Source organism: Sorex fumeus, unplaced genomic scaffold, assembly GCF_029834395.1.
Source record: "Sorex fumeus unplaced genomic scaffold, SorFum_2.1 ptg000078l, whole genome shotgun sequence".
Classification (NCBI taxonomy): domain Eukaryota; kingdom Metazoa; phylum Chordata; class Mammalia; order Eulipotyphla; family Soricidae; genus Sorex; species Sorex fumeus.
Genome location: NW_026606135.1, coordinates 596,927 through 624,450, shown reverse-complemented (window position 1 = coordinate 624,450; position 27,524 = coordinate 596,927). Strand labels below are relative to the sequence as shown.

The 27,524-nt window shown below is 45.6% G+C and overlaps 2 protein-coding genes across 2 annotated transcripts; both read left to right on the top strand.

Annotated features, from left to right (window-relative positions):
• The first annotated feature begins 1,145 nt into the window (after positions 1-1,145).
• On the top strand, positions 1,146-9,207 carry LRIT1 (leucine rich repeat, Ig-like and transmembrane domains 1). Its single transcript, XM_056130497.1, has 4 exons — positions 1,146-1,267; positions 2,373-2,839; positions 6,268-6,573; positions 8,228-9,207. The coding sequence occupies exons 1-4, from the start codon at positions 1,146-1,148 to the stop codon at positions 9,205-9,207; spliced, it is 1,875 nt and encodes a 624-aa protein (XP_055986472.1).
• A 7,632-nt stretch (positions 9,208-16,839) lies between these two features.
• LRIT2 (leucine rich repeat, Ig-like and transmembrane domains 2) lies at positions 16,840-20,667 on the top strand. Its single transcript, XM_056130430.1, is given in 8 exon segments — positions 16,840-16,943; positions 17,221-17,381; positions 17,384-17,614; positions 17,809-18,105; positions 18,108-18,203; positions 20,003-20,257; positions 20,260-20,389; positions 20,391-20,667. Coding segments are annotated over 8 exon segments (1,551 nt in total).
• The last annotated feature ends 6,857 nt before the right edge of the window (positions 20,668-27,524 follow it).

The following is a 27,524-nucleotide window of genomic DNA, read 5'->3' as shown; positions in this document are numbered from 1 at the left end:
GTGCATCACCAGGTATGACCCCCAAAGATAAAAAAAGACAGAAGGAAATAAAAGAAAGCAAGCTGACTGAAATCAAGAGTAGATTCAGAAGAGAAGGGAAGACAGCTATTCCCCACAGAAACAACAACAACAAAAAAACGGGGCTGAAGAGGTAGTGTAGCAGACAAGGCACTTGCCTTACACAGTCTAACTCCTCTGTGGGCAGAGACCCCTAATTGCCCTGACCCTGGGCTCTTGTTCCTCAAGAGAGGGCTTCTCTTCCCACAGGCTACCACAGACCAGGGCAACTTGCTCCGTCTACAAAACTGTGCTGAGTAAAAGAATAATACCATTGCCCTTTATCAGGGACAGAGAGGCCCACGGAGGCCACCTGACTGATGTGACTCAAGTCATGTGACCTAAGATCACACTTTGTAAATGGGAGGGCTGGAGTTTTTGTTCTGTTTTAGGTCACACATATCTGGGGATGCTCAGAGACAGCTCTGGGCTCTGTGCAAGGAGGTCCCTGCAGGAAATGCTCAGGGGACCATGAGGTACTAGGGACTGAACCCAGGCCTCCAGCCCACCCACACAGCCTGTGCTCAGTGCTTTCAGCTCCCTCTCTGGCCTGTGGGCTGCAAATGCATCCAGGTAGCTGGTCCTGGGACTTTGCTGTATCCAATGTCTCCCTCCTTTCTCTCTGCTTTTTCACAGTAAGTTGGGCCCACAGGAGGGAATTTCCTCCTTACTGGCCCCTACGTGAGGCCAGACAGGGCTCACTCCCAATTTTCCCTGAGCCTTCAACCTGTCTGGCATCGGTGGGATTTCCAGGTGGACAAGTTTCTGGCTGGCCCAAAACTTCTGGTCGCTGGGGTCTGCCGACACCCGCCCCTCTCCCCTGCCTCACAGCAGCACCCTGTCCTGTCTGCACAGGGTGAATTCCCTTCACCCCAGAAATGGGCACCTACTCCAGAGAGTGCTAAGCTGCTGAGCCCTGTGACCGGGGCTCCCCTCCTTAATCCCTGCCTGTCCATGCTTATCCGGTGGCTTCAGGCAGAAGGGCCGGGGGGATGGTGAGCCAGTGGGCAGCAGCTGGGCCAGCGGGGTCCGCGGGACAGCAGCATCCTGGATGGGCCCCTGACTGAGCTGGAGAGGAGCCAGGAGCCATGAGGGTGGCGGTGGGCACGCTCTGGCTCCTGGCTCTCTGGGGGGCCCATCTGGCCCCCGGCTTCTGCCCCTCTCAGTGCAGCTGCAGCCTCCACATCCTGGGAGATGGCAGCAAGACCAGGTAGGCGGCAGGTGGGGTTGGAGGGACGGGTACAGGGTCCTAAGACCACGGTCAGGTGAGGTCCAAGGGGTTATGGGTGGGGTAGGGGCAGAAGGAGTCTACACGGCACTGTAAACTAGCAAGCAAGTGGGAGCATCTCCTCGGTGGGTCCCGGAACATTTATACAGGGACTGGGGTGGGGCACAGGGTGGCACTCCTGGAAATCCTTCCTGGGTCCAAGGGAGAGCATCCTTAAGGGATGCTTTTCTTTATCACTTTTGCAGAAAGTCTTTCCTTTATCACTTTTTCTCTTCTTTCTTTCTCCCACCTTCCCTCCCTCCCTTCCCTCCACCTTTCCCTCCTTCCTTTCCTCCCTCCCTCCCTCCTTCCTTCTTTCCTTCCTTCCTTCCTTCCTTCCTTCCTTCCTTCCTTCCTTCCTTCCTTCCTTCCTTCCTTCCATCTCCCTCCCTCCCTCCCTCCTTACCCCTCCCTCACTTCTTCCCTCCCATCTTTCCTCCCTCCCTCCTCCCCTCCCTTCCTTTCCTTCCTTCCTCTCTCCCTTCCTCCCTCCTTCCCTCCCTTCCTCTCCATCATCTTTTTACACCCTGCCAGCCTTCTCCTCCAGCTTCTTCAATCCCCTTGTCCCATCTCTCAGAGCTGCTCCCTCACCTCCCAGGAATTTCTGATCCCCTGCTCACAAGACCCCCTGCTTTTGCATGCTCAGTCCCCAGTGGCTTTTATTGGGCCAGCCCCCAGGGGTCTTGCCCTAACCTCACAGCAGGGGATCTCCAGAAGCAAACTGCCCTATCAAGGCAAGCAAACGTGAGGGCTGTGAGGGGCGGCAGAGAATCAATGGGAGAGGGGTGGGGGGAAGAGAGAGAGAGAGAGAGAGAGAGAGAGAGAGAGAGAGAGAGAGAGAGAGAGAGAGAGAGAGATCCACCCTCAAGGGTCCTCCTGAAGGGTGATGAAAGCAAGATTCCCCTAAAGGGCGACCCTTCTTGGGCCTGGGCTTCTGGGCCTTGTGTCCAGGTGCAGACTGGACCTGCCCCGAGTGCCCGGAGCTGGGGGACAGAGACGCCCGAGGCTGCTGCCAGCCAGCTCAACTCTCCCTCCTTCCCGGGGCCAGGATGGTGCTGTGCAACGACCCGGACATGACCCTGCCGCCGGCGTCTGTCCCTCCGGACACCTCCAGGCTGCGGCTGGAGCGGACGGCCATCCGCAGGGTGCCCGGGGAGGCCTTCCGGCCGCTGGGCCGCCTGGAGCAGCTGTGGCTGCCCTACAACGCCCTCAGCGACCTCAGCGGCCTGATGCTGCGCGGCCTGCGGCGCCTGCGCGAGCTGCGCCTGCCCGGGAACCAGCTGGCCACGTTCCCCTGGGCGGCGCTCAAGGACGCCCCCCAGCTGCGGCTGCTGGACCTGCAGGCCAACCGCCTGGTGGCCGTGCCGCCGGACGCCGCGCGCTTCCTGGGCAACCTCACCTTCCTGGACCTCTCCAGCAACCAGCTGCTGAGGCTCCCCCAGGAGCTGCTGGCCACCTGGACGCACCTGCAGACCGGACCCTTCCATCCAGGCCGCAGAGCCAGGCTGGTCCTAGGTGAGAGAACCTAGGGAACCGTTCTTGCTGGGCAGGAGACCTTAGGCCAGTTGCCAAGCCTCTCTGTTTTTGGCTCAGTGCTCAGGGGTCCAGATGCGGTGCCGGGGGACGGGGCTGGAGGTGGGTGGGAATCAAACCCGGGACGGCTGCGTGTCTAAGCCAGATCCCTGATCCCCGCCACATCACTCCTCCCGTCCTCTGAGTCTGTGGTGTCTTTGTCCCGAGATTACAAAGCATTACCTGCCCTCTGGGGTTGAGTGAAAATTGAAATGAGTCGAATGAGCAAGAGCGTGTTGGCGGGTTCAGGAGTTCCAGCTCCAAACCAAATGGCTGTGGTTCAAATCCGTGCTCTGTCTTTCACTTGCTGCGTGTCCTTGGGTAAATTTCTTTGCTTCTCAGTGATTTGGTTCCCACTGGTAAGCAGAAGAGACTGATACAATGTTTCTACAGTGGTTGGAGTCGTGGCCAAAGGCAAAATGCTTAAGGGGCAGAAGGTTCCATTGTTGGCGGGTATGTGCCTCCCCCAGTCCACATCAAGATAGGAGGCTGCCCAGCCTCAACATGTGTCTGGTGGCAGCCTTCATCCCAGGGGGATGCTGGACCGCAGGGCCACCCTGCTCAAAGGCACACACACATTCTCAGGACGGCTGGTCTGAAGATCCATCTGGCAGGATTCTGAAGGCCAGCCCCTTGATGATGAGCTGTTCCGGCTCTCAGCTCTCCACATCAGGTGGCGTTGCTCCTCTTCACCTCAGAGTCTGCTTCTGGGGAATCCAGTTTCCAACAATCTTCAAAGCTTGTGACTTTCCCTCACCACGGAGTTTCCTGAGAGGGAAGAGTTCAATCCCTGGCACCACAGGTTACGCTGAGCATCCCCAGGCGTGACCTCAAGCACAGCCCGGAGAAGCCCCTGAACTCTTGCTGGTTTGGGCCAAAATGTAAAACACAAATAAAATTAAGTTAAAATAGGCAGAATGTTTAACTTTTGCCGATAGTTTTTGTCTAACTTTGCCTTTTAAATGAATTCTTCAGAGATTCTATTACAATAATAGATAAAAATCAAAACGCTCAACTCCAGAGCTTTTGTGTGAAGACGTACCATGAAGTGCAATTAACTAGTGACACAGAATAGTAGCTATTAATGGGATGGGGTGGGGTGGGGATGGGAAAAGGAATTAACAGCCTCTCAGGCAGAGCTCCGAAGGACCTGTGAGCCAGAATATAAGCACATTAGAATACACCCTCCCAATCTTTTCCCAAATATATTAAAATATGTGTATGTAAATGTATGATATCCTCTTGAATATTAGACCACACTAATAATTTTAATAATATTCTCGGGGGTGGGGAGATAAAAAGGATATCACATGAAATACATTTACTTTTGGTCAGTGGGTGTGCTCAAAGGTCTGGGGCACTGGCATTGCATGTAGAAACCCTGGGTTTGATCCCCAGCTTTGTATGGTCCCCAGAGCAATACCAGGAACAACCCCTAAGCACTAAGCCAGAAATAGCCACTGAGTACTGCCCGGGTGCCTTCTCAAATGAACAGAAATGAATGAATTTGTTTTGTCTTCCAGAATGCAAACATAAACAAAGGAGACATGCCTTAGACTTGCAATCACAGTATCTCCTCTCCCTGTCTCTTGGACAGAATGGGTGCTGTGATGCTTTCATCCTATAAAGATGATCCATTTTATTATTTTTTGGGGGTAGGAGTCACACCCAACTTTACACAGGGATTATTTCTTACTCTGCACTCAGAAATTACTGCTGACTTGCTAGGGAGCCAGTAAGGGATGCAGGGGATCGAACCCTGGTAGGGCAAGATGATCAGTTCTAAAATAAATCTGTATATGTGACAGGGCACTTGACTTTCTGGAACACTTACTTTTCTTCTAATTATTTTGAGCCTATGTCAAAGGAGCCATGACTCAGACTGTGTGAAGACGTACCATGACTTCACAGCTGGAGTCATAAAGAAAGTGCTGCTTAGGCTGCGAGAACAAGGCTGAGGGTCAGAAGTTGTGATATGCATTTCTAGATATGTATTTCACATCTTGAAATTATTGCCGAGATACATACTGCCTGACCAGGAGAATTAGTCCCCAGATTGTACTTGCCAATTTCACTTGTATGCACTGTCACCTATCCAGTGCTTATTACAATTTGCTCAAAGCAATTCTGAAAAGGAAGTAATGCTCTCATTTGAAATGAACTCGGCTTAAAGGGCTGGAGAGGGGGCCAAAGAGACAGTGCAGTGAGTAAGACACTTGCCTTGCATACTGCCAGCCCAGATTCAATCCCCAGCACCCCTTAAGGTCCCATGAGCCCTGAGCTCAGACCTGTGAGTAAGCCCTGTGCACCAACCAAAAAATTTAGGTAAGGTAAGGTAAAGGTAAAGGCCCTCCCGTTGATCATCGATTTGCTCGAGCGGGCCCAGTAACGTCTCCATTGGAGACTTTGTTGTTACTGTGTCTGGCATATCGAATAGCACAGCGGGTAGGGTGTTTGCCTTGCACGTAGCCAACATGACCGACCCGAGTTCGATTCCTCCGTCCCTCTCGGAGAGCCTGGCAAGCTACCGAGAGTATTCGATATGCCAAAAAATTTAAAAATGAGGATTATTTTTCAAAGACTGCATGGGAAATAGTTCAGCAAGTAGGGTACTTGCCTTGTACAAGACCAACCCAAGTTCTGTCCCTGGGACCTCATATAGTCCTTCAAGACACACTAGAAGTGATCCCTGAGCTCAGAGCCAGAAGTCAGCCCTGAACACCCTGGGTGGTGGCCCAAAACTAAAAAGAAATAAATTTACAAAATTTAAAATTGAAAGGGATAGAGAGATATTACAGGGATTAAAGTGTTCACTTTGCAGTCAACCCTGGTTTGATCCCCTCATGGTCTTCTGATCGCCATGAGGTGACCCTAGCAAGCTCTGTCCCCACAGGACCCAAACATCACCACATCCTTGGACCCTCACATTGGACCACTGGTCTGGGTAGTGGACATTCACTAAGAGGACTCCATAGTCTTCCTGAGTACTGCTTCCCCCACCATACAAGGAACTAAATTTAAGATTGCAGTTAGGGGCTGGAGCAATAGCACGAAGGGTAGGGCGTTTGCCTTGCACTTGGCCAACCCGGATTCGATTCCCAGCATCCCGTATGATCCTCTGAGCACTGCCAGGGGTAATTCCTGAGTGCAGAGCCAGGAGTGACCCTGTACATCGCCAGGTGTGACCTAAAAAGCAAAAAAAAAAAGAAAAACAAAAAAGATTACAGTTAGCAGGGGCTAGGCCTACTGCAGTTCTGCTGACTCAGAGCCCAGGAGCTGCAGTGTCCTCCCCTGGGAGACAGGGGAACTAGGTCCAGGTATCTGACTATCTAAGGCTCACCTCTTGCTGTCCCTCCTGTCTCTCTCTGCAGGACTACAGGACAATCCTTGGTTGTGTGACTGCCAACTCTATGACCTGGTCCATTTTCTGGGAGGTTGGAGCCCAAACCTGACCTTCATTGAGAAGAGGCTGAGGTGTGCCAGTCCACGTAGCTTGGCGGGAGTGGCCTTTAGCCAGCTGGAACTGAGGAAGTGCCAGCGTCCAGAGCTTCGCCCAGGGGTGGTCAGTCTCAGGTCCCCCCTGGGAAGCACAGTGCTGCTACGCTGTGGGGCCACGGGGGTTCCTGGACCCGAGATGAGCTGGAGGAGGGCCAGCGGGCACCCACTCAATGGCACAGGTATGTGAGTGTCTGGGGTGGCTTTGCTGAGGCCCTGGACTGGAGTGGGTGGGTAAGGGACCCACGTGGAGGTGAGGCTGCCCAGGAGGAGGGGGACTAGGTGGGTGTGTGCTCCCTTTCTGAGTAGACATGGAAGACTGCAAACAGGCATGCGTGCAGAAGCTCTCGCGATGACTCTGGCTCTCAGCCTCTCCTCTCTGACAGGCAATCTAATAGACACTCAGAGCCGACCTGACAGGAGCAATGCTGGCTTTTTGGTATAAGATACTTCCTTGTATATGCTGTATTTAATTTAAGTTCCTGAGTTGTAAACCTGAAGCCTGTATCACTTACTGACATGAGTTACCATCAATGGAATCTTTTGAATCTGAAGTCTTATGTACATCAGCTCATAGAGCTTCATTGAACCTGCTTATTTTCTGATTTTGCATCTGAAAGTAAACAGAGATTCAGGAAGGCTCAGTACTTATTCTACATCACACAGCTTGGATAAGGAAGATCTGGGAGTATAATGTACTTTAGCTGAGTCCCCAGCAAGGGCTCTTTTCATCAGTGTGTGAACTCAGGTCATTCATCTTTGGGCCTGGGCAGGTTGGCTGTAGGCATTAAGTCCCCTCTACTTTAAGAAACAGGGTTGAGGAGGAAAAGCTTCCTAACACATGGCCAGAAAATGTCATATCCTCCCCTCCTCCCTGATTTCTTCTTTTTCTCCCTTGACTAAATTGTCAAGCATTGCTCCAAGACTCAGTGTTTAAAAAAATCAATGTATGAATAAAATTGTATAAGAAGTTGCATCATTTAGAATAGAGTCAAAGATGCTCTGATTGAAAAGGCAGTGAAGTCAGTAAGGGTGGGATGAACCTATCCCAGGGGGCTTCTGCCTCTGTCTCACTCCATCCACCTTATGTCGAAGGCACCTGCCCATTGCCCCTGAGGGGTCAACTCTGCATAGCTTGAAGTTTGAACATCTCAGATTTAGAAGGTAAATTTTTTAAAAATTTTTATTAGTGACAAACCAAGAGGTACAGTTGTAGACTTACAATTTTTTGTGCTTGGGTTTCAGTTATACAATGATTAAGTACCCATCCCTCCACCAGTGCCCATTTTCTACCACCATGGATCCCAGTATCCCTCCCAGCCCCCATTCCCCCATTCCACCCTGCCTCTGTGACAGGGCATTAAATTTGGTTCTCTCTCTCCTTTTGGGTGTTGTGGTTTGCAAAAGAGGCACTGAGTGGCAATCATGTTTGGTCTATAGTCTACTTTCAATATGTTTCTCCCACCCTGGGAGGATCCTCCCAATACCCTTTATTTGGTGCTCCCTTCTCTATCTGAGCTGCCTTTTCCCCTAGTGTGTGTGGCTGGCCTCCAAGCCATGGAGTAAACCTCCTGGTACTTATCTCGGCCATTCTTGGGTGTTATTCTCCTATTTTGTTACTTTATGTAGAAAGTAAATTTGTCTCTAAGACTGCCACAGACTGGCCTCTCTAAATTTGAGCCCAAATTATCTCCATCCTCTTGCTAATAGAAGGAAAGTTGAACAACTCCCATGCCTTCCTTGGGATAACATGTTCATAGTGTGCATCTGGGCAGGAGGAGGAAGTTGGGATACTTGGACCCCATTCATTCTCCCACATGTGCCTCTTTCCCACAGTGTACCAGGAAGTCTCCAGTGATGGCACAAGTTGGACACTGCTGGATCTGCCTGCTGTGTCCCAGCTGGATGCGGGTGGTTATGTCTGCCAGGCCAAAAACTTCCTGGGGACTTCTGAGACACTTATCTCTCTGGTTGTCACTGAGCCACAGACTTTCACAGAACACAGTGGGGGCCCAGGGCCTCTGTGGGCAAGGACAGGCGAAGGGGACAATGCTGCTGCTTACAACAAGCTGGTGGCCAGGCATGTCCCCCACCTGCCAGAGTCTCCTGCCCTGGCTCTTGGGTCTTCTGTGTCCCACACGAAGGAGGAGGAGCGGGCCCTACAGCCTTTCCAGATGGGTGCCCCAGGGGGGCACTTGGATGGACAGGCCAGAGCCCAGGAGGCCCAGATGGTGAGGTCTCTCAAGGTGGTGGGGGACACTTACCAGAGTGTGACGTTGGTGTGGCGGTCACCCCAGAGAGGAAACACAACTGCCTTCAGTGTCCTCTACACAGTCTACGGGCAGCGTGACATGCAGCAGATAATCGTGCAATCTGGGAAGACCAGTGTCACCATCCACGGACTGTCCCCCAAGATTAAGTATATAGCGTGCGTCTGTGTGCAGGGCCTCATGCCCCGGAAAGAGCAGTGCGTCATCTTCTCCACAGACGAGGTAGTGGACGCGGAAGCCACCCAGTGGCTCATCAACATGGTGGTTGTCAGTGTGGCTGCTGTCATCGCCCTGCCCCCGACACTACTTGTCTGCTGTGGCGCTCTGCAGAGACGCTGTCGCAAATGCCGCCATGTCACGGGCTCCCCGGAGGTCACAGGCACCTACCTCAACCTGGAGAGGTTGGGCCACAGTGAGGATGGCTCTGAGGGTCTCTCTCGGCACAGTCTCAGTGAGGCCGACAGGCTCCTCTCAGCCCGTTCCAGCCTGGACTCACAGGCCTTGGGGGCCCGGGGAGGCCAATGGATGAATGAGTACTTCTGTTGAGCCATGCTTCATTCCCTGTGCACACAGAGGCCGAACGTCTGCTCTTACCCACATCCCCTCTTCTACTTAGGCTCTGACACAGGAATCTGTGCTCATCCATTCTTACCCACGTAAGAATCTGCTTTCTCACACGCTTGCACCCAACAATAGCTAACGATGATGAAGCACTTTCGTGCCTGGAACTGTTCTGAATTCTTTATAAGCATTAACTCACTTCTTTCTTAGAACACCATGGGCATCTTTGATTTTCTAGGGAGAAAATAGAAGGTTTAAGTTACCTTGCCTATATCAGTTTTTTGCTGTCAAACAATTTGTGCAATTAGTGGTAGGCAGTATAAAGGGCCTTGTTTTATTTATTTATTTATTTATTTACTTACTGGCTTTTAGGTCACACTCAGCGATGCTCAGTGGTTACTCCTCACTCTGCACTCAGGAGTTACTCCTGGTGATGCTTGGGGGACCATATGAGATGTCAGAGATTGAACCCAGGTCGGCCATGTGCAAGGCCCCCAAAGGCCTTGTTTTTATGAAGCCTATAAGTACAGGTTAACAGGAATGGCTCTGCATCTTATATTCCTTTTGGTACCTGGGATGGACATTCAGTCACTTCCCAGAGCAGGTTCCTTTATGCAGAGGTCAGAGGGTATCAGAAGAATGAGCACAAACATGCCTGGCCTCTTAGATTCTTCACTTACAACTGGTACATTGTCATTCCTACCATGATCTGCCAAAGCAAGTTCCAAAGCCAAACCCAACTTGAACAGGGCAAGAAAGCAGAGTTTTCCCATGGAGGTGATGGTGGAGTAGGAACTATTTTGCTGAATGATATATGCTACCCATAATTCCAGAGCTCAGGGTGACAGCTCTGGATTTCTGAATAAGCAATTGCCTCCAGAGTTGATAGTGCTTAGTGTTCTTCTATACTGTATTGTGATTATATGTATGCTAAGTCATAGGCTTTCACACAAGTCTATTATTGATCACATCTGTGCATACACATAAGCATACACTCTGCCTACAGTATGCACATTCATAGATTCTAACATTCTTTGGGTGCCTAGAGGTATTTTTTTTTTAATTTTCAATGAACTCTAGAGGATTGAATAATGCCCAAGAGGTCACTGCTTATTTGCCCCTAGAATAAGTCAAGCCGTAGGGATTGGACAGGTGATGTGGTGGGTGGCACAATATGTCCAAGCTGTCTGGCACACAGCTAGCCTCTTCTTCTTTGGGGCACTCTTCATGATTCTTACCAAAACTGTTCTGAGATCCTGAGGGCTGCTCAGAGACTTCTTTGTTACTCAGTAGGCTGCGTAAGAGGGGATTCCTGTTCAGTTTGCTAAAATCTGGGCAACCTCTGAGATCGCTCAGTGCAAGGGAAGAGATGAACTTTCCTAGTGAATGGGTCAATGTCTTGTTTGTAAGACTAAACTCTAGTGATAGGATCACTGACAATTCTTTAGATAAAAACAGAAAATGTTAGGACAGGTGATTCAAAGAAACTATTTTTCTTATATTGCCGAAAAGATTCACTACTGTGTTGAGCATTTATTAGGTATATACCAGTGTGACACAGTAATTTTTCTTTAGGGTGTGGATGAGGATTCCTGGTTGTGCTGGGGGACCATGCACAACCAGGAATCCTCATTTCTGTATGCAGAACCCAGTGTTTCTGTATGCAAAGTATGTGCTCTAATGGCAAGTGCATTTAAGCCACTCCCGCCCCTGCGATTGCCACAGTGATTTTTAAAGGTACTGTACTCACTCTCATATTTACAAAAAAATTTGCAAACATATTTATTACTTTATCTCATTTTATCCTCAGAAAACTTTATAGATCCTAGGTTATTTGATTTAACAGGCAAGAAATTTGCACCCCAGAGTTTAAAAATTATAGATGATGACAAAAGATTTTCTTGGAGGACTCAAGTTGTTGGTAACTTTCAGTGCTGTCTCTGCTATACAATATACAGAAGATTCACTACAAAAAGAAGATTTTGAGTCATTCCAACCTGGAATCAGAACCATGAGAGCACCAGTATACACAAAATTGGAATTTCTATATGTAAATATTTACTGCTGTTTATCTCCTCGGATGTGCATCTGACTCTAACTTTTGAACCTTAGCCATTGACAAGAGAACTTGTTTGGTTGGAAAATAACAAATTCATTTTCTGCATCATGGGTCAGTCAACTTTTTTTTGCAATAGAAACCAGAGAGGAAGTATTATAGCCTTTATTGCTAAGATCCAACTCTGCTGATGCAGTACAAATGAAGTCAGAGACAATCCACAAGTTAATGAACTTGAAAGCATTCAACAAAATGTTATTTATTTTTTTAAAAAAATACAGGTCGCATACTGGATTTAATTTCCAGGATGTGGTATTCTAACCACTGGACTAGATTTATAAGGGCATTTCTGCTGTGCCTCGAGAGATCCAAAACTCTATTCTGATTGCTTCATGTATGAGATTGACACTCATCTCCAAATTTAGACAATTATAAATTCCACAAATGAAAGCAGCATCAACTAAAATGAGCAAGGTGACTTTAAATGTTATGATTAAAGAGTATTGTCCCAAAGACGGCAGACAAACGTCCAGTTGGTTTTATAGAAACATGCTTGAAGAAAACTCAGCTATATGAAAGCAAGCAAGCGAGAACATAGTGTGAGTGAGAGAGAGAGAATGAGAGAGAGAGAGAGAGAGAGAGAGAGAGAAAGGATGAGAAGTTATTTTGTTGGTCTGGGCAGAACAGTCTCTTAGATGGTCAGCCTCCCAATATCCATTTGTCAACCCTCCTTTGTACATTCTCTCTTCCCTCTTTTACTTTTATAGAGAATAATCATTCTAAATTAGACTCATCAAGTTGCTGGAAAAAGTAAATTCCCATTCAAACCTTCGGAAAAAAAATTCCCAATGTAAAATAATAAAATGATTCTGGCATAAACCAGAATTAGTCTTTATGTATATGTATTATGTTTTAGTCTTTATGTATATGAGTTTGATTAGTATGTGTCAATTTATAAAAATAATGTCTTATCAAAGTCCAGGGAAAAGAATTTTTAGTTTCCCAGTACTGAAGGTCAGCTGCACTCTGGTGGTCCTACAGCATATGAACACCTGGAAACTTTGTCTGAGATTGGTCAGAATTATGGCATCTTTATTACCTTTTCCCCTAAATGAAAAATGGTTATATTTTAAAAGAGGTTATATTCCTCTTGTTCTAGTTAGAGGGTAGAGTCTGATATTATTATCTGCAGTGGCATGTCTAAAAGAGGCAGAGGCTCTCTCTTCACCCACTCACCACTCACCTATACCCAGACAGTAGAATAATATAGGACTGCTAAGTCCAGACAGAAGGCAGAACCAGGCTCAGTTCAGATGCCCAGACAGATATTCTAATCATATGCCCAAACAGATTGCAGGACTAGGCAGGGCTCTTATGCTCAGACAGACTTTAGGACAGCAGGGATCTCACCTACATACATGTGGGCTATGGCCAGAGACTAAGGAAAACTGAGATGTAGGGAAATCAGTGGGGTACAGTCCAGTAGAGATCCAGTCACAGACTAGGAAAGTGCAAACTGGATAGAGAATGGTATAGGGACAAGATCAGACCATCGTACACCGTAAGTGAGCAGACAGAAAGGGATAGGACTTTGGATGTCCTACACTGGATCAGGCATCGAGAGACAGGATGAGGGATGTTGTACATGGGTCCAAAGGGCATTAAAGAGAGACACACATCTCTTGTACTATGCAGTAAACTCTACCTTCTTTTAAAAAGAGAGGCAAATAGATAGTCATGCATCTTTTCAGATTACATACATCCTTCACCTTTTACAAAGAGGAAAATAACAGAAATTATGTTCTATAAAGTGGATGCAGGTTACTCAAAGTAGGATACCAATCATGGGACTCAATGTAATACATGTTTAGAAGATTGGAAATGCAGTTTCTTTTTGTTTTTGTTTTGATAGTATCATATAACTTAGTAGAGAATACAATCAACTCCCAAGGACTTGTGCATATTTTATTTGATTGCAAATACATTATCATTAGGTGAAGTTAGACTTATAATGTACTTACAATCCTTAAATTTCAGTGACTTAACAGAAAAGTGTATTACTGCTCTCACCAAATCTACCTGAATCAGGAGTAAATGGAGAAGAAGGAAGGTTGTGTTCTGATTGAAGTCTCCATCACTTGGAACTTCAGTGATTGCTAAAGCAAGGTGAAAGAAGCTAAAGAATCATCTGGGGAAAGTTTCTGGGGTGCTTGGGTCTCCAGTGACCATTCTCACATATACTTAATCTAGCGCTGTTAAGTTTAGCACTAAGCAATGCGTGGGGCCCACCAGAGCTATACCTGGCAGTACAGGGAGGGTGTTGATGTGATGCTGGGGATCAAATCTGGGGCCTCATGCACACCAGTCATGCACTCTAGCCCTTTTACCTCAGTCCCTGACCAGGTGACTTTAAACATTGTTTTGTATAATGTTTTATAGCTAGATGATTCACGTGGATCACAGTTTTCAAAGGTGTTTGGGTATGTCATTTTCTGTGTGACTGCTACCAGGTAGCGGTCACACAGAAAATGTAGGCACAGGTAGCCAATGGAACCTGTTGTGTGAAATTTCTCTCGTTTGGAGGCACTGAGACAAGAAACTCGAGAGGAATGAAAAAGCACAGAGGACCACCTGCTCACTCTTGCACAATGGCAAAGGCAAGTTTCCCGTGGCCTCCTTTTATTTACTATCCTACTTATACACCTCTAATGAACTCAGTACAGAGAAGTCATTAATGGGAGAAAAAAGAGTTACAGGAGGAACATCAAGACAACAAAGCATACATTGTTGGGTTGAGTCTGTAAACCAAATGGTCACAATCTGGGCGAGGAATGTAAGGCCAAGCTTGCAGACTCCATGGTTTACAATCCCTTGCACCTATGGTGATAAGAGGGATGAGAGAGAGTCTGAATTTCCAAGCCAAGCTGGGTCTGTGAGAAAGAAAAGACTGCTTCTTTGTTCTGCCAGGAGTAAGGCTGAGGCCACTGAGGGGAGAAATGTTAACCCTTTCCAGATCAGTTGGATTCACAAGCCATCATGTGCCAACTTGTGAGTGGGGTCCAAGGTTCTGCCCTCTTGCAGGTCAGTCTCTGAGGACTCATCCTATAACTTTGGCTAGGCACCAACAGGGACCATCTTAGACAAAGCTGACGGAGGGGCGAGAAAAGAGAATCAACTTGAAAAAAAAAAAGGGAGACAGCCTGTCTGTTTCCTGATAGGTTGCCTGGTTTTCACATGAGATCCAACCCCCACCCCATACTATGTTAATACTGGGTAGGCATTTTCCAATTGAATAGATAGGGCATTCTTATTAAGATTCCATTAAGACAAGTCAGGGAGCTGCTTTCTGGAAGTCAGGTATATCTAACCATTTTTTAAAAGCACAGATAAAGTCCTTTCCCAATGATTCCTTCTCTACTTATAACTAATAACCAAGTTCCTGGAAAATACTCTGTAGAAAGAAAGATAAGGTTGTAACATTTCGGGGCCCCTTCCCATAATTGTTAAATCTCTTGAGTTTAGGGACTCTAATTAACACTAGATACTTAAGACAAAAGACATGACCCAAGCTAACCCTAATTGTCCTGGTGTCTTGCCTTAACTGACAACATAGCCGTTGCTAATGTCCAGAGCCAAATAAGAAAACCAGAGGATGAGGGGGTCAGGAGGGGAGAAGGAACAGGGAAGATACAGCCTAAGTACTCTCAGAGAAGGTGTGCCACTGTAGATTCTTCTCAAACTTTCAGCAAACCACTGGAAGGGTGGGGTAAGCTGGATTCATTTGCAGAGATGCTAAATGAACAGAAAGTAAACAGGGAGAGGGTAGGCAATACGACTGCCCTTATATTTGGGGGAAAGAAGAAATTCACTGGTAGTTTGTAATAATCCTGGATTGAATGGGGACTCGGAGAGGTGCAAGTACTTCTTGCCCTGGAGCACTACCTGATTCCTCGAAGAGGATGTCGGAGGTATATTTTTATATCTGTCATGAGTTTGGTCTCAATCGCATTCTTGTTTTGATTTTACTTTAGGAAGAACATTGGAGATCTAGCCAGACTGAAGAATTAAACTGTCTGGAAACTCTAGCATGTGTATTTGGTTTGAATGGAAATCCTGGGGTGTAATCAGCTTAGTTGGTGACCTATTTCCCCCCTCAGTGGTTAGCAACTAAGCGGATTTTTTTTAACTGAAGCCTTTTGTAGAGTATAATAATATTATATGAACCTTACAGGAACCTATAACATTTAAATATTTGTCAAGAAGAAACGCAGGAATTAAAAGAAAGTAGACTTGTTAGTTCTTTAAGAATCTACAATATTTATTTATTTATTTATTTATTTATTTTTGCTTTTTGCAAAAATGCACTCAGCGATGCCCAGGGGTTACTCCTGGCTTATGCACTCAGGAATTACTCCTGAGTAATTCCTGATGGAGGGACCATATGGGATGCTGGGAATTGAACTCGGATTGGCAATGTGCAAGGCAAATGCCTTACCCACTGTGCTATCGCTCCAGCCCCAGAATCTACAATTTGTTTAAAAAAAAATCCTGTAATAGTGGGAGATGAATTAAAAATTTAATGCACAACTGCTATATAATAGGTATTTTATTCAACATAATATCAACACTTTTGAAAAATACCATGAAGTATATATTTATGTCTTCCCTTTTGCAGAAGCCTCATAGAAGTTTAACAACTGTCCAAAGATATCAGAGCTAGAAAGTATAACTTTAAGAGGGTCTAGCAATATAAATGGCAAAACAGTTTTGCTTACCACTGCAGTGTTTGCACCTAGAATGTATATGGCTTAGAATATATAATCAATAAATATTTGTTCAATGAACAAAGAATGGAAAAGCAAATATCCAAATTAACATTTATTTCACTTTAATATATAAGCTATTAGTTTGTATCTTGTGAAACTCAACAATCTCAAAAGTTGTGAGGTAGATTCAGGAGAAGTAAAACCTTTTGGCTTAATCAGAAAATACAGTCTTGTGGTTTAATATCTGTACCAGGATGCTCTTCTCGCTGACTTTTAACATCCAAGTGGGAGGTGAAGCTGTGTTAGTGCAGTTAAGGCATGATTTTAACACCTTAGATATTAGGGAGAACATTTCCACTACTTTCTGGGGAAACAGAATGATTGCCCTAGCATCTGCACTTTCAGAGAATGATTGTACATTGAGACTGATAAAATATGGTGCAAAGCCCCAAACTGTGGTTTGAATACCATTATCTGGTTGCTTTTCAGAACGTTCATATGCAATTGAGGAAAGGCAGTATCAGGACTGAACTGGACACCTAGATTAAAGTTTCTTTATGCTTTCAAGCACAAAACAAAGGGCAAACTTTCTCACTTATATTGAGAAACATAGCTCTTTTTTTTATGAGTTCTTATTTAGCTTGTGATCTGGGATATTGGCTCTCACAGAATCCAGGGGCCTTTCCACTGCAGTGCTGACCTACATCACCATGGATTACTAATAATAGGATTTGCTACTAGGAAGCCGGGACTGTACTTATTCAAAACTTGTGATGTAGTTTCTCACAGAGGAATATGGCTTCTTACTATTTACTGTTGGTTCTGATCTTGCTGGATTCACATGCAGCCCAGCCATCTTGTCTGCCAGGATATACCTGCTCAGAGGAGAGCTCTGGCAGGTGTGCTATGCTGACAATATACCAGCTGGTTGTATGGAAAGAGCCTTTGTTGGGGGTGGGGGTTTGATGTGTAGTGGAAGTGGGCTTAGATTTCACAGAAATCAGCAAAACAGTTCTGAGACTCATTCTAGTTGATATAGAACTTTTGATGAACATTTTATTTCAAAAGAATAATACTTTAATTTCCCTCTGACTCATGCATCCAGTGTCATGTTTTGTCTAATCCCACTTCCAGGTTCCTATTTTCATTTAAAATATTTTCTGGTTTCTTGTACAGGACTCTGACACGCACATCCATCTCTTTAGGGGAGATCCTAGGGAACCTTTCTGAAGAGGTCAAGCAAGTGAGAATTGAAAATTCACCTTTACTTGAACTTCCCAGAAGGTTTCTCGTGAGCATGAGAATCTTAGCATTTCTCTGGCTTAATTTTAATAATGTCACGTGATCCACCCAGGAGCCTTGGAGCAGCTGTAAGCACTGAGAGAGCTGAGACTGGAGGGCAACCAACTCCGCTCCTTACCATAATCAGTGTTCCGTGCCACCCCTCTCTTAAGAGTTCTGGATCTCAAATACAACAGGATTGATGGGTTCCCTGAGTTTGCTCTACAGTTCTTGGTCAACTTGACATATCTTGATCTATCCTTCAATAGGCTTATTGTTGTGTCAAGGAGTGTCTTCTTTTCTTTTTCATTTTTTTTTTTTTTGCTTTTTGGGTCATACCCGGCGTTGCACAGGGGTTACTCCTGGCTCTGCACTCAAGAATCACTCCTGGCAGTGCTCAGGGGACCATATAGGATGCTGGGAATTGAACCTGGGTCGGCCACGTGCAAGGCAAACGCCCTACCCACTGTGCTACCGCTTCAGCCCCAAAGAGTGTCTTCTTGAACTGGCCTACCTACCAGAAACACCAACAATCTGTTTGTGGGGCTGAAATTCTCTCCGGCCTGGTACTGGCATTACACAGTAATCCTTGGCAATGTGACTGTCGCCCAAGGGGTTTTGTTCAGTTTGTCAAAGATATCCACCTCCCTGTCATCCTGGCAAATCCATACCTGATGTACCAAGGCCCTCTCTCAAAGGCAGGGCAAGCTTTTCATAAAACTGAGCTCAGTGTTTGCATGAAGCCACAGATCTCAACCCCTAATACCAATGTGACCATTCAGGAGGACATAATATGACCCTGGCATGCTTAGCACAAGCCAGTCCTTCACCAAATATCACATGAACTTATCCTCTGAGCATATGGAGAGTATTTGATGGTAAACTATGTGTACTCTCAACACACCTGGAGCCATGGGGAAGTCTGCAGCAAACTTATATTTAATAGAGAAGTTCTAACCCAGGCCAATTATGAGGAAGATACATAGAGCAATTTGGGCCATATTTGATTTGTACTTCTCAAATAGATACAATACCAAGATAGCATTCTAAGTGTTTCTTAAATGTTTTACTTTCTTTTCATTTATAGCATGTTTATTTTGTTTTGTTGGGGCAGGAGATGGATTCCGAGTAGTGCCCAGTGAGACCAGGAACCACTCAGAGAGATTTGTGTCCAACTGTAAAGTAGTTTTATTTGGGAAATAAGACTAAACAAAAGGAATCATATACCTCAAGTTGGGATGCAGGCAATTCCAAAATGAAATGCTTATAGGTATTTAAATAGATGCATACAGATTATAGGCCATCTAAACATATGAAAATATATGTATTGGGACTGGCTTACATATTGTATAAGTATTATCATATTAGCACTGTCTTTCCATTTTGTTCATCTATTGGCTAGAGCCAGCCAGTAATGTCTCCATTGTGAGACTTCTTGTTACTGTGTTTGGCATACTGAATACGTCACGGGTGGCTTGCCAGGTTTTTCCATGCAGGCGAGATACTCTAGGTAGCTTGCCGGGCTCTCTGACAGCGGTGGAGGAATCGAACCTGGCTCGGCCAGGCTGGCCACACGCAAGGCAAATGCCCTACTGCTGTGCTATTGCTCCAGCCCTATCATATTATGTATTAGAAAATATAGTTTTTTGAATCATATATATATATATATATATATATATATATATGAGGGGAGCACACCTAGCTGTGCTTAGGAATTACTCCTAAGTGATCTCTGAGGCTCAGTGCTCAGAGATCACTCCTAGTGGGGTTTGGGAGAGTTATTTAGTGCCATGGATTGAATTCCAGCCAGCCATGTACAAGGCAAGCATCCTACCTGTTATATACTATTTGGCCCACGTAATATATTTTTATGCAATTTTTAACGTTTTCAAGTTAGGAATATATTACTTCTTTCAGTTAACATAATAATTTGATTATTTAACATTGCTTGATGGTAAACATTAAAAATATAGTTATTTACTATTGATTTGCAAACCTGTGAACTTCAGAGTATAGCTTTATACCTTTATATGGAGAGAAAACTTTCATATGTTCCTGAGCACATATGTATAAGCCTCGTTGTAACTACTACCAATATTCTGGTGCTATTTCTATGATCAGCTCACAATATTGCACAAGCGCACAGTTTCAAGAGACTTTTCAGAAACTCTGTTAGAAGACTCAGCAAAATCCAGAAAGATTGGTGGGAGTTGCCAATGAAGTTGAAATGGCATGGTTTTCATAGACAACATAGATTTCCAGAGCATTTCTGGAAAACTTTCACCATGACTCAGCGGCTGAATTATTCCCAATTTCCACCTCCTATGTATAAAACTTAGGTACTTTCTCCCCTGTACATAGATAGTTACAAGGTTTCCAAGGCAAACATCTAGCACAAACCACATGCTAAATAGAAGGTCACTGCCACTTTTTTTTTCCTTTTTGGGTCACACTCAGCAATGCTCAGAAGTTACTCCTGGCTTTGCACTCAGGAATTACTCCTAGCAGTGCTCATGAGACCATATGGGATGCCGGGAATCGAACTGGGGTCAGCCACGTGCAAGGCACCCTACCCGCTGTGCTATCACTCCGGCCCCAAGGTCACTGCCACTTTTACACCCAAATCTGGCATTGCTGGACACCACCTCTGTATCACACACAGAGAGCTATATCTGAGTTGTTCTGCTGTCTTTCCACCCAATAATCACCTCCTCAACTGCAGAAGATGCAACTCTGTCCAAGTTCGTCATACCTGCTGCTCGCCTGGTAGACAGGGGCAGGAACACGCTAGGCATCTCCCTCCGTGCCCAGCCAGCCCAGGCTCTGCCTGCAGCCCATCCTCTTTCTTCCTCCTTGGAGGCCAGTGCGTACCTTGGCCTTCGGGTCATCGAGCAGAAAGTGCGTGGGATCCTGCTGCAGTGGTTTGCCGAATGCTGACACCCCGGTTCACCCTCTACGTGACATCAGAAGAAAACCTGAAGGAGGAGGTGGTCCACATCGGTCCTGGAATCAACATGTATGCTGTGGATGACCTCCTCCCTGCCTTAGCCCTGGAGGCCAGCCTGCTCACCAGGCAGGTGTGTGGTTTTTATGACGGGCAGAGATCACAGTAGCGTGGAGGATTGGGAACGCCTGCTCCACATCACAGTGGTTCTCTGTGCTGTGCTGCTGGCTTTGTCTGTGGGTGCCTATATCGGGGCCGCACAGGCTTCTGGGAGCAGCAGTGGGCAGAGCCTGCTTTGCTGTCCTCCTAGCAGGAAAGCCCTGGGTTGCCCCTGTGCAGCCCCAACACACAAGGATGACCCCTTCAGAGACCACATAGTTGTGTATGAGGCTGGTTAGAGACCCAGAGACAATGAAAGGGATGAGGAGAAAGGAGAGGGGGTGAGTGAATGAAGAGATGGTGCTGAGGGAGCAATCATGTAGACCTTGGATGCTCAAATCTTCCATGGCAACTCAACTGGGCATCATCCATTTGTTCACTGGGTAGTCTTTTTTTTTAACTTCTATTGTGCTTCAGGCACTGCACTCCATAGTGACTGAAGACAACCAAGTCTTATCTTCATGAAGCTGATTCCAATGGTGCATTTCCTGGCCAATGAATACATAGATTTCTACATGGTGTCTGAAAATTATTGACTGTTACTCCTTTCCTGTGCATAGCTGTATAACATTTATATGTTTATGTGCAACATGAACTTATGACACTTCACAAATGTTCTCCCACTAGAGGCAGATAGTATTGTTCTTATTACAAGTAAAGAGTCTCAATTACAATGACTAATATCAGATGTCTTGCAGCAGGCAAAGACAGCTCCTAAAGGAGGTTCTAATTCCATTGTTTCCTGTAACTCTCTGCCTTGCAGACATTTCTTTGAGGTCTCTCTTATTGTTATTTTAGAGTGTCACCCCCCCACCCCAGGCCTTAATGGCAAACTCCCAAAGACATTTTCTGAGTTTGTTCCAAAGAGCTTCCCTTGGGCACCAAGAGAATCTGAGGTGTGACCTTTTTCTGTTCGTAAGTGATTGTGTTCCTGGAAGCAGTCCTTGGTGTCCAGAGCAGCCTGGGTGAATAAAATTAAGAAGCAGGGAACTGGCTGCCTTCCCAGCATGTGTTCTAGTGACTAGCGATTGGCCTGGCCTTCCCTTCCTTCAGGTCCCCTTCCAGTCCCTCCTCTTCTTTCCTCCACTTCCCTTCGTTTCCCTGTCCTCCCCTTCCTTTCCTCCCCCTCCCTCCTCTCCCAATCCACTTTCCTTCTCTTCCTCCTCCTTCTCTAGCTGAACCTCAGAACTAATCCCCTGGCCTCACAATACTTTTTTTTAAAATTGAGGATAACTTTAATATTCAGACCAATTTTTCCCTCATTTATTCAAGTTTTCATTTATTGTCTCCTGAGCATTAGAAGAAAAAGCTTAGATGATGAGGGTCGGTCAATGCTTAGCGGATCTGGGGTTACTTCTGTCAATACTCTGGCAACTGGACCAGAGGGCTCAATGTCAGCCTCTGACACAGTGCAACTCAGGACCAGCAGTGTTGGGGAGGTTGGGGTGGGAAGTGGGAGGGATGGACAGCAAACCTGTCTGTGCTGGAAGTGGTATACAGGAATGCAAATGCCAGAATTTAAACTTGGGTAGTTGTGCATTGTTGGACTTGTGCCCCCTGAGCACTAAGTTAACTTGACAGCTCCTCAAAACATTTTGTAATAGAAAAAATTGCTTATTTCAAAAGTAGAAAGACTCTCATCCCCCCCCCAGACATTGAGTACCTTTTAATCTTTTTTAGCATTCTCTAATCTTATCTCATCTTGTCCTTGCCTTCAATGTTTTCTAAAAAACTGAAATATTTAAAGTCAAATACCAGTTTCACAGCCATCCTGCAGTTTAGTTTTAGCTTTTTAGTTTTATTATAAAGAATTTTTTAAGAACATAATTATGCTGTTATTAAGAATATATATTGAGGCTATATATATGTACATAAGAATATATATATTAAGTCATATGTACACACATATGCCCAACTCCTGCACAATTTGGGTATGGTTTCCATAACAAAAAAAAATAACTGACCTAAATATAATTATATATGCAGATATATACTACTAGTATATATATACATATATATGTATGTAGATAGTGTAATTGAGAATTTGGACACGAGGAATGTTCCAAGATACATTTTGAAGGATAATGGTTAGACTAAAGCACTGTATCACTGCATCACTGTCATCCCGTTGTTCATTGATTTTCTCGAGCGAGTGCCAGTAACGTCTCTGTTTGTTCCAGCCCTGAGATTTTCGCAGCCTCTCCTAACTTGTCTTTCCCAACGATTGGAGGCTCTTTCAGGGTCAGGGGAATGAGACCTGTTATAGTTTCTGGTTTTGGCATATTGAATAGGCCATGGGGAGCTTGTCAGGCTCTGCCAGTGCGAGCACGATACTCTGGGTAGCTTGCTGGGCTCTCTGAGAGGCATTTATATATATATATATATATATATATATATATATGTATGTATGTATGTATATATATTATTTTTTGCCTACTGCCTGAACTCCATCAAACATGGTGTGGTAATTATGGAAAATGAGTAGGAAGTGCCTTATGATGTGGCTTCGCGGCCCTGTGTGGTCCACAAAGCGGCCTGGAGCGTTGTGGCAGTTGGGTAGCGGAGGTCGGCTGCTGGGGCTGGGTCCCTTGGGGTGTGGAGGGCTGTCACCTGCACCCCCTCTGGGACGCCCCGAGTGAAAACATCTTGGCAAGGAGTCAGGACTAAAGCAAGAACATGTTAGATATGCTTCCTTCTGTAGGACCAAAGGCCATCTAAAGATCTTGAGGGTCTGAGCAGTTCTTGGTGGCCTGGGACTATGCTGAAGGCAGCGGTGACATTCTGGCCTCAACTCTAGCACAAATGTCTAGGGTGGACATGGAACTGAGGGAGCAGAAGAGAAGGTCATGTAACAGAAGCATCACAGAGCAGAGTCAACAGAGACAAGCAGGGCAAAGGTTAGTTGAGTCCGTGAATAAGGATATTTCAGGAAAAGGAACAAGGTTTAGAGAGCTTCAAGAAATCTGATATGTAAAAGCCCTTACATCACCCCAAATATTTTTATCTCTGGTGTAAATATGCATGTGGCTAGATCCACTAGGCAATAGAACAGAAAGCATAAACTCTGGATCCCAGTTTCCTTGGTTTAAGTTTTGACTTTGCTTCTTATTGGCACTGTGACATAGGGTAACTTGCCCAATGTCACACTGCCAATAAGTGTTGCAATTTCTGTGTTGTAGTTTCCTCATCTGATAATCGAGGATAATAATTTTCATAGAGTTTCTGTTTCATAGAGTTGTTCTGATGGATATGTGAGATTTTATACGTAAAATCTCAGAATGATGTCTGGTACCTGAGAAATTCTCACTGTTACCAGCATTTTGAGGCATCTATGTCATGCCCATTTATAGCATTTTAGGGGGGAACTAAGAGTGGTTTGGGCCATAACCACTGTTCTCAGGGCTTACTCCTGGCTCTGTTCTCAGGGATCAATCCTGGCAGGGTTCAGGGTTCTGTATTTAATGCCTGAGTTGAACCTAGGTCAGCTGCATGCAAGGCAAGGACCTTACCCCCTACTGTCATTTAGGTACCAGTTTGTGGTTTTTGAATGACTTGACAGATTAAGTTATCATGAGTCTTAAATCTCATTAGGATTATGCATAGGTATATATGTATAACTATTCAGAAAATGACATGGTATCTATGCTGATATCCTTCACATGGACATAATAAAATAATGTTCTAAAGATGCCATAGTTTTCAATTCATTTGTGATGCTATTGGGAAATGCATTTATTTAAAGTTTCAACCATATCATTTTAAGACAAATTCCAGAAGACATTTTTAAGTAGGTTAATTGACTCTAGAACAAAAATAATTCTCAATAAAAATGACTCATCACCAAGACATAGGCCTCTGATATTAGTAATTGGAAGGAGGAATTTTTGGACTTTACATATTTCTTTGTTTGGTGTTTGGATCACACCCACTGATGCTCAAGGGATACTCCTGGCTCTGCACTCAGGAATTTCTCCTTGCATTGCTTGGGAGACCATATGGGATGATGGGGATCAAAATTGAATTGTCTGTACAAGGCAAGCACCCTACCCACTGTACTGTCTTTCCATCCTCAATTTTTTACATTTCTTATGCATTGCTAGAACCTGAATTTCTCACACCTAGGAGAAGGTCCAACATAGGCAGAATGTTCAGATCTTGTATTATTAAATAAATAATTAGTTATGTTAATGAGTAATAAGCACACTATTGGATATCATTCTGCCGAAGAAGTGCATGCCTACACTTTCATAATGTCTCACAGATGTCCCTTCCATCAACCTGTTGTTACAAAATAAGGTCATTTACTTTATTTATCAAATCACAGTAGCCAAAACCATCACCATTTTATTCTGAGAAGTAGGTCCTTAAGAAACACAGCCAGTCCCTGAGTTATTTTCCATGAAGTTTCTAAGGGGTCTTTGCATGTCTTCATTCCAATTTGGCAACCACTTCTTTTTTTTTTTTGGTTTAATTTTGTAACACATATGGTGGTAGTTAGGGTGCAATTTCTGCACCTAGTATGGTCTTCCAAGTACTTCTGCAAGTACTTGGAAGACCATACTAGGTGCAGAAATTGAACCCAGGTTGGCCATGTGCAGGGCAAGCACCCTGCCCACTGTACTATCTCTCCAGCCCCTGGCAGTCTTCTTATTTATATGGCACTATCCCCACTCTCCCTGACTGTCCATCCAGCTCAGGCCTATGGAGGCCACACTTGTGGACAGTGGAAGCTGGTGACCAGCTCTGAAAGCATGCTGCTGTTGTGAGTTTTCAGGTGGAATCATATTTTGCATTCTTTTGCATCAGATCTGGGAGTTGAGGGTGGATCTGTCCACTCAAGATGCTGGGGGCAGGCTGAGCTGGGCTGTTAGACAGATGAGCCTCTATGAGGCAGCTGATATGAAAAGAAGCAGGAGGTCAGCTTGGCTTTCGGTTAATAGCTTTTATTTACCATTTACAAAAAACTGCTGATTGCATGCAAAGTGTAAAGATGCTGTATTCCCAGTGGAGGGCAAGCATGATCTAGTGCAGCCTCTCCTGAAACACAGATGCAAAATACCTGGTTGTTCATTCAGGGCTTCCCCCTCTTAATACTCTCTGGGTTGTGGCGGCAGAAACCCCAGCAAGGAGATGACACACTGATACAACTGAAGAACAGTTCAAAATACAGGCCCAAGAATCATGAAACTCTATGTAGATAATCTCCTTAAATGAAATCACTGACATTCTAGAAGGAGTATTAGAGTTGAGTGAAATGTAAAACAAAATAAAACAAAAATAAAACCCTGTATTCATCTGTAGTCATCCCCCCCCCCCCCCCGCCCACACACATACACACATACTTTTAGCTTTCCTTAGAGTAGTAAAGTCAGGCAGAATTTCTTTGCACAAAATTTTGAGATCTACACATCTTCTCTCCTGGGGGTTGTTGTCACTGGCTGGCCAGGTTTTTGGTGCCCAGCTAGAGGAAAAAGCTGGGGGTCCCCAGACCAGGTCCTTGCTGCCACATCTCTATAGCCTTGAGCAACCACGCTTTCCTTGGAAACTCATCTTTAGACATCTCTGCAAAACAGGCACTGGGGTTGAACGCATTGCCCAGTGAAACAGAAGGGGAGCTGTGCATGTCCAGGGCAATGCCATCATCCAGCTCTGGCTACCTTGAAGAGGGCATGGCTCCCAAACCTGGCACCCCCAGGGGTCTTTGGCAGAGTTGCTGCCAATGAGTTCCTAATACTATTTTTTTTTTTTTTTGGCAGAGCTGCAACCCAGAGATCTGGCCTGCAGAAAAATACTTTCAATTTGTGCCTTTTTGCGCTTGGGTAAAGCCCTACTCATCACTGCTCACTTCTGACTCTACACCTGGGAGTGAGGCAAACAGGGTCCCCCCCCCCCCCCTCCTTAATTGGTCACACCCAGCGATGCTCAGGGCTTACTCCTGGCTCTGCATTCAGGAATTATTCCTGGCGGTGCTTGGAGGATCATATGGAATGCTGGGAATCAAACCTGGGTTGGCCACGTGCAAAGCAAATGCCCTCCCCACTGTGCTATAACTTCAGCCCCATTATTTTCTTTTCTAGATAAGGAAGCTGATAGCTTCCCACTCTTAGTCCCCGTGAGCAGAAGAACTGAATGAAAGGGGTGTCTCCCGAGTTGATGCTCATTAGAGTCCTTGACCCTCACAAGCTTCATGGTGGGGAGCTCTACCAAGAAGGGCTTTTAAAAAATTGGTCTTTGGGTCATACCCTCAGTGTTCAGGGGTTACTCTTGGCTCTGCATTCAGAAGTTACTCCCTGTGGGCTCAGGTTGACTGTGAATTTGCAAAGCAAATTCCCCAGTATGGCTCCAGCACCATCTGAAAAGAGGGTCTTAGCACTTCCAGTACATATAGAACTGCAGGTTGGACATTTCTGGCCAAAAACAGCTCTGGCCAAAGGCATTACCTGTCCTCATGTCTTTGGGAACATCTTACCCTCAAGGTTCCTGGTCCCACTTGGGTTTTGCATAAGCCCAGAGTCTCTTCCCAGAGCCTGTCTTCTCCTCCTTCTTCCTCATGGCCATCAGGCACAGTACTGCTCTCAGAGAGAGTTTTCAGGGACTCCTTGACCTCCCTGATACATATGCTAAGGTTGAACATCTTCAGCCTTAGCCTTAGCCTCAACCAACTCTCAACTTCCTTTTCTAACTCCTGCTTTTATCCAGAGGCTTCAGGATCCAGGGTCTAGTGTTCTTGTCCCATTGGTCCAGGGTTCTACTACTTAACCAGTGGTGCTGAGGCCCCAGGAAGAACCAAAGGACTGTGAGGTCTGGAGTTGGTAAAAAGACATTGAGAGCTGGCTCCTTCCTGATCCCTAGCCTCTGCAGAACAGAGCACATCTTAGCTGTGTCAGGGACCTGGGTGATGGAGAAGCATTGGTCAACTGCACTCATAGCCAGAGAGATCTCTTGACCAGGTGCTTTCCAGAGCCCTAAATATGGGGAAAGGAGAGAGGGTTATGCCATGGTGTACAAAACAGGGAAGACCTTGAGGAGCAAAGGGGAGGAGAGCGGGGTCCAAGTAGCAGGGCAGTTGGGGTAGGAGAAGAGGGGACACCACACA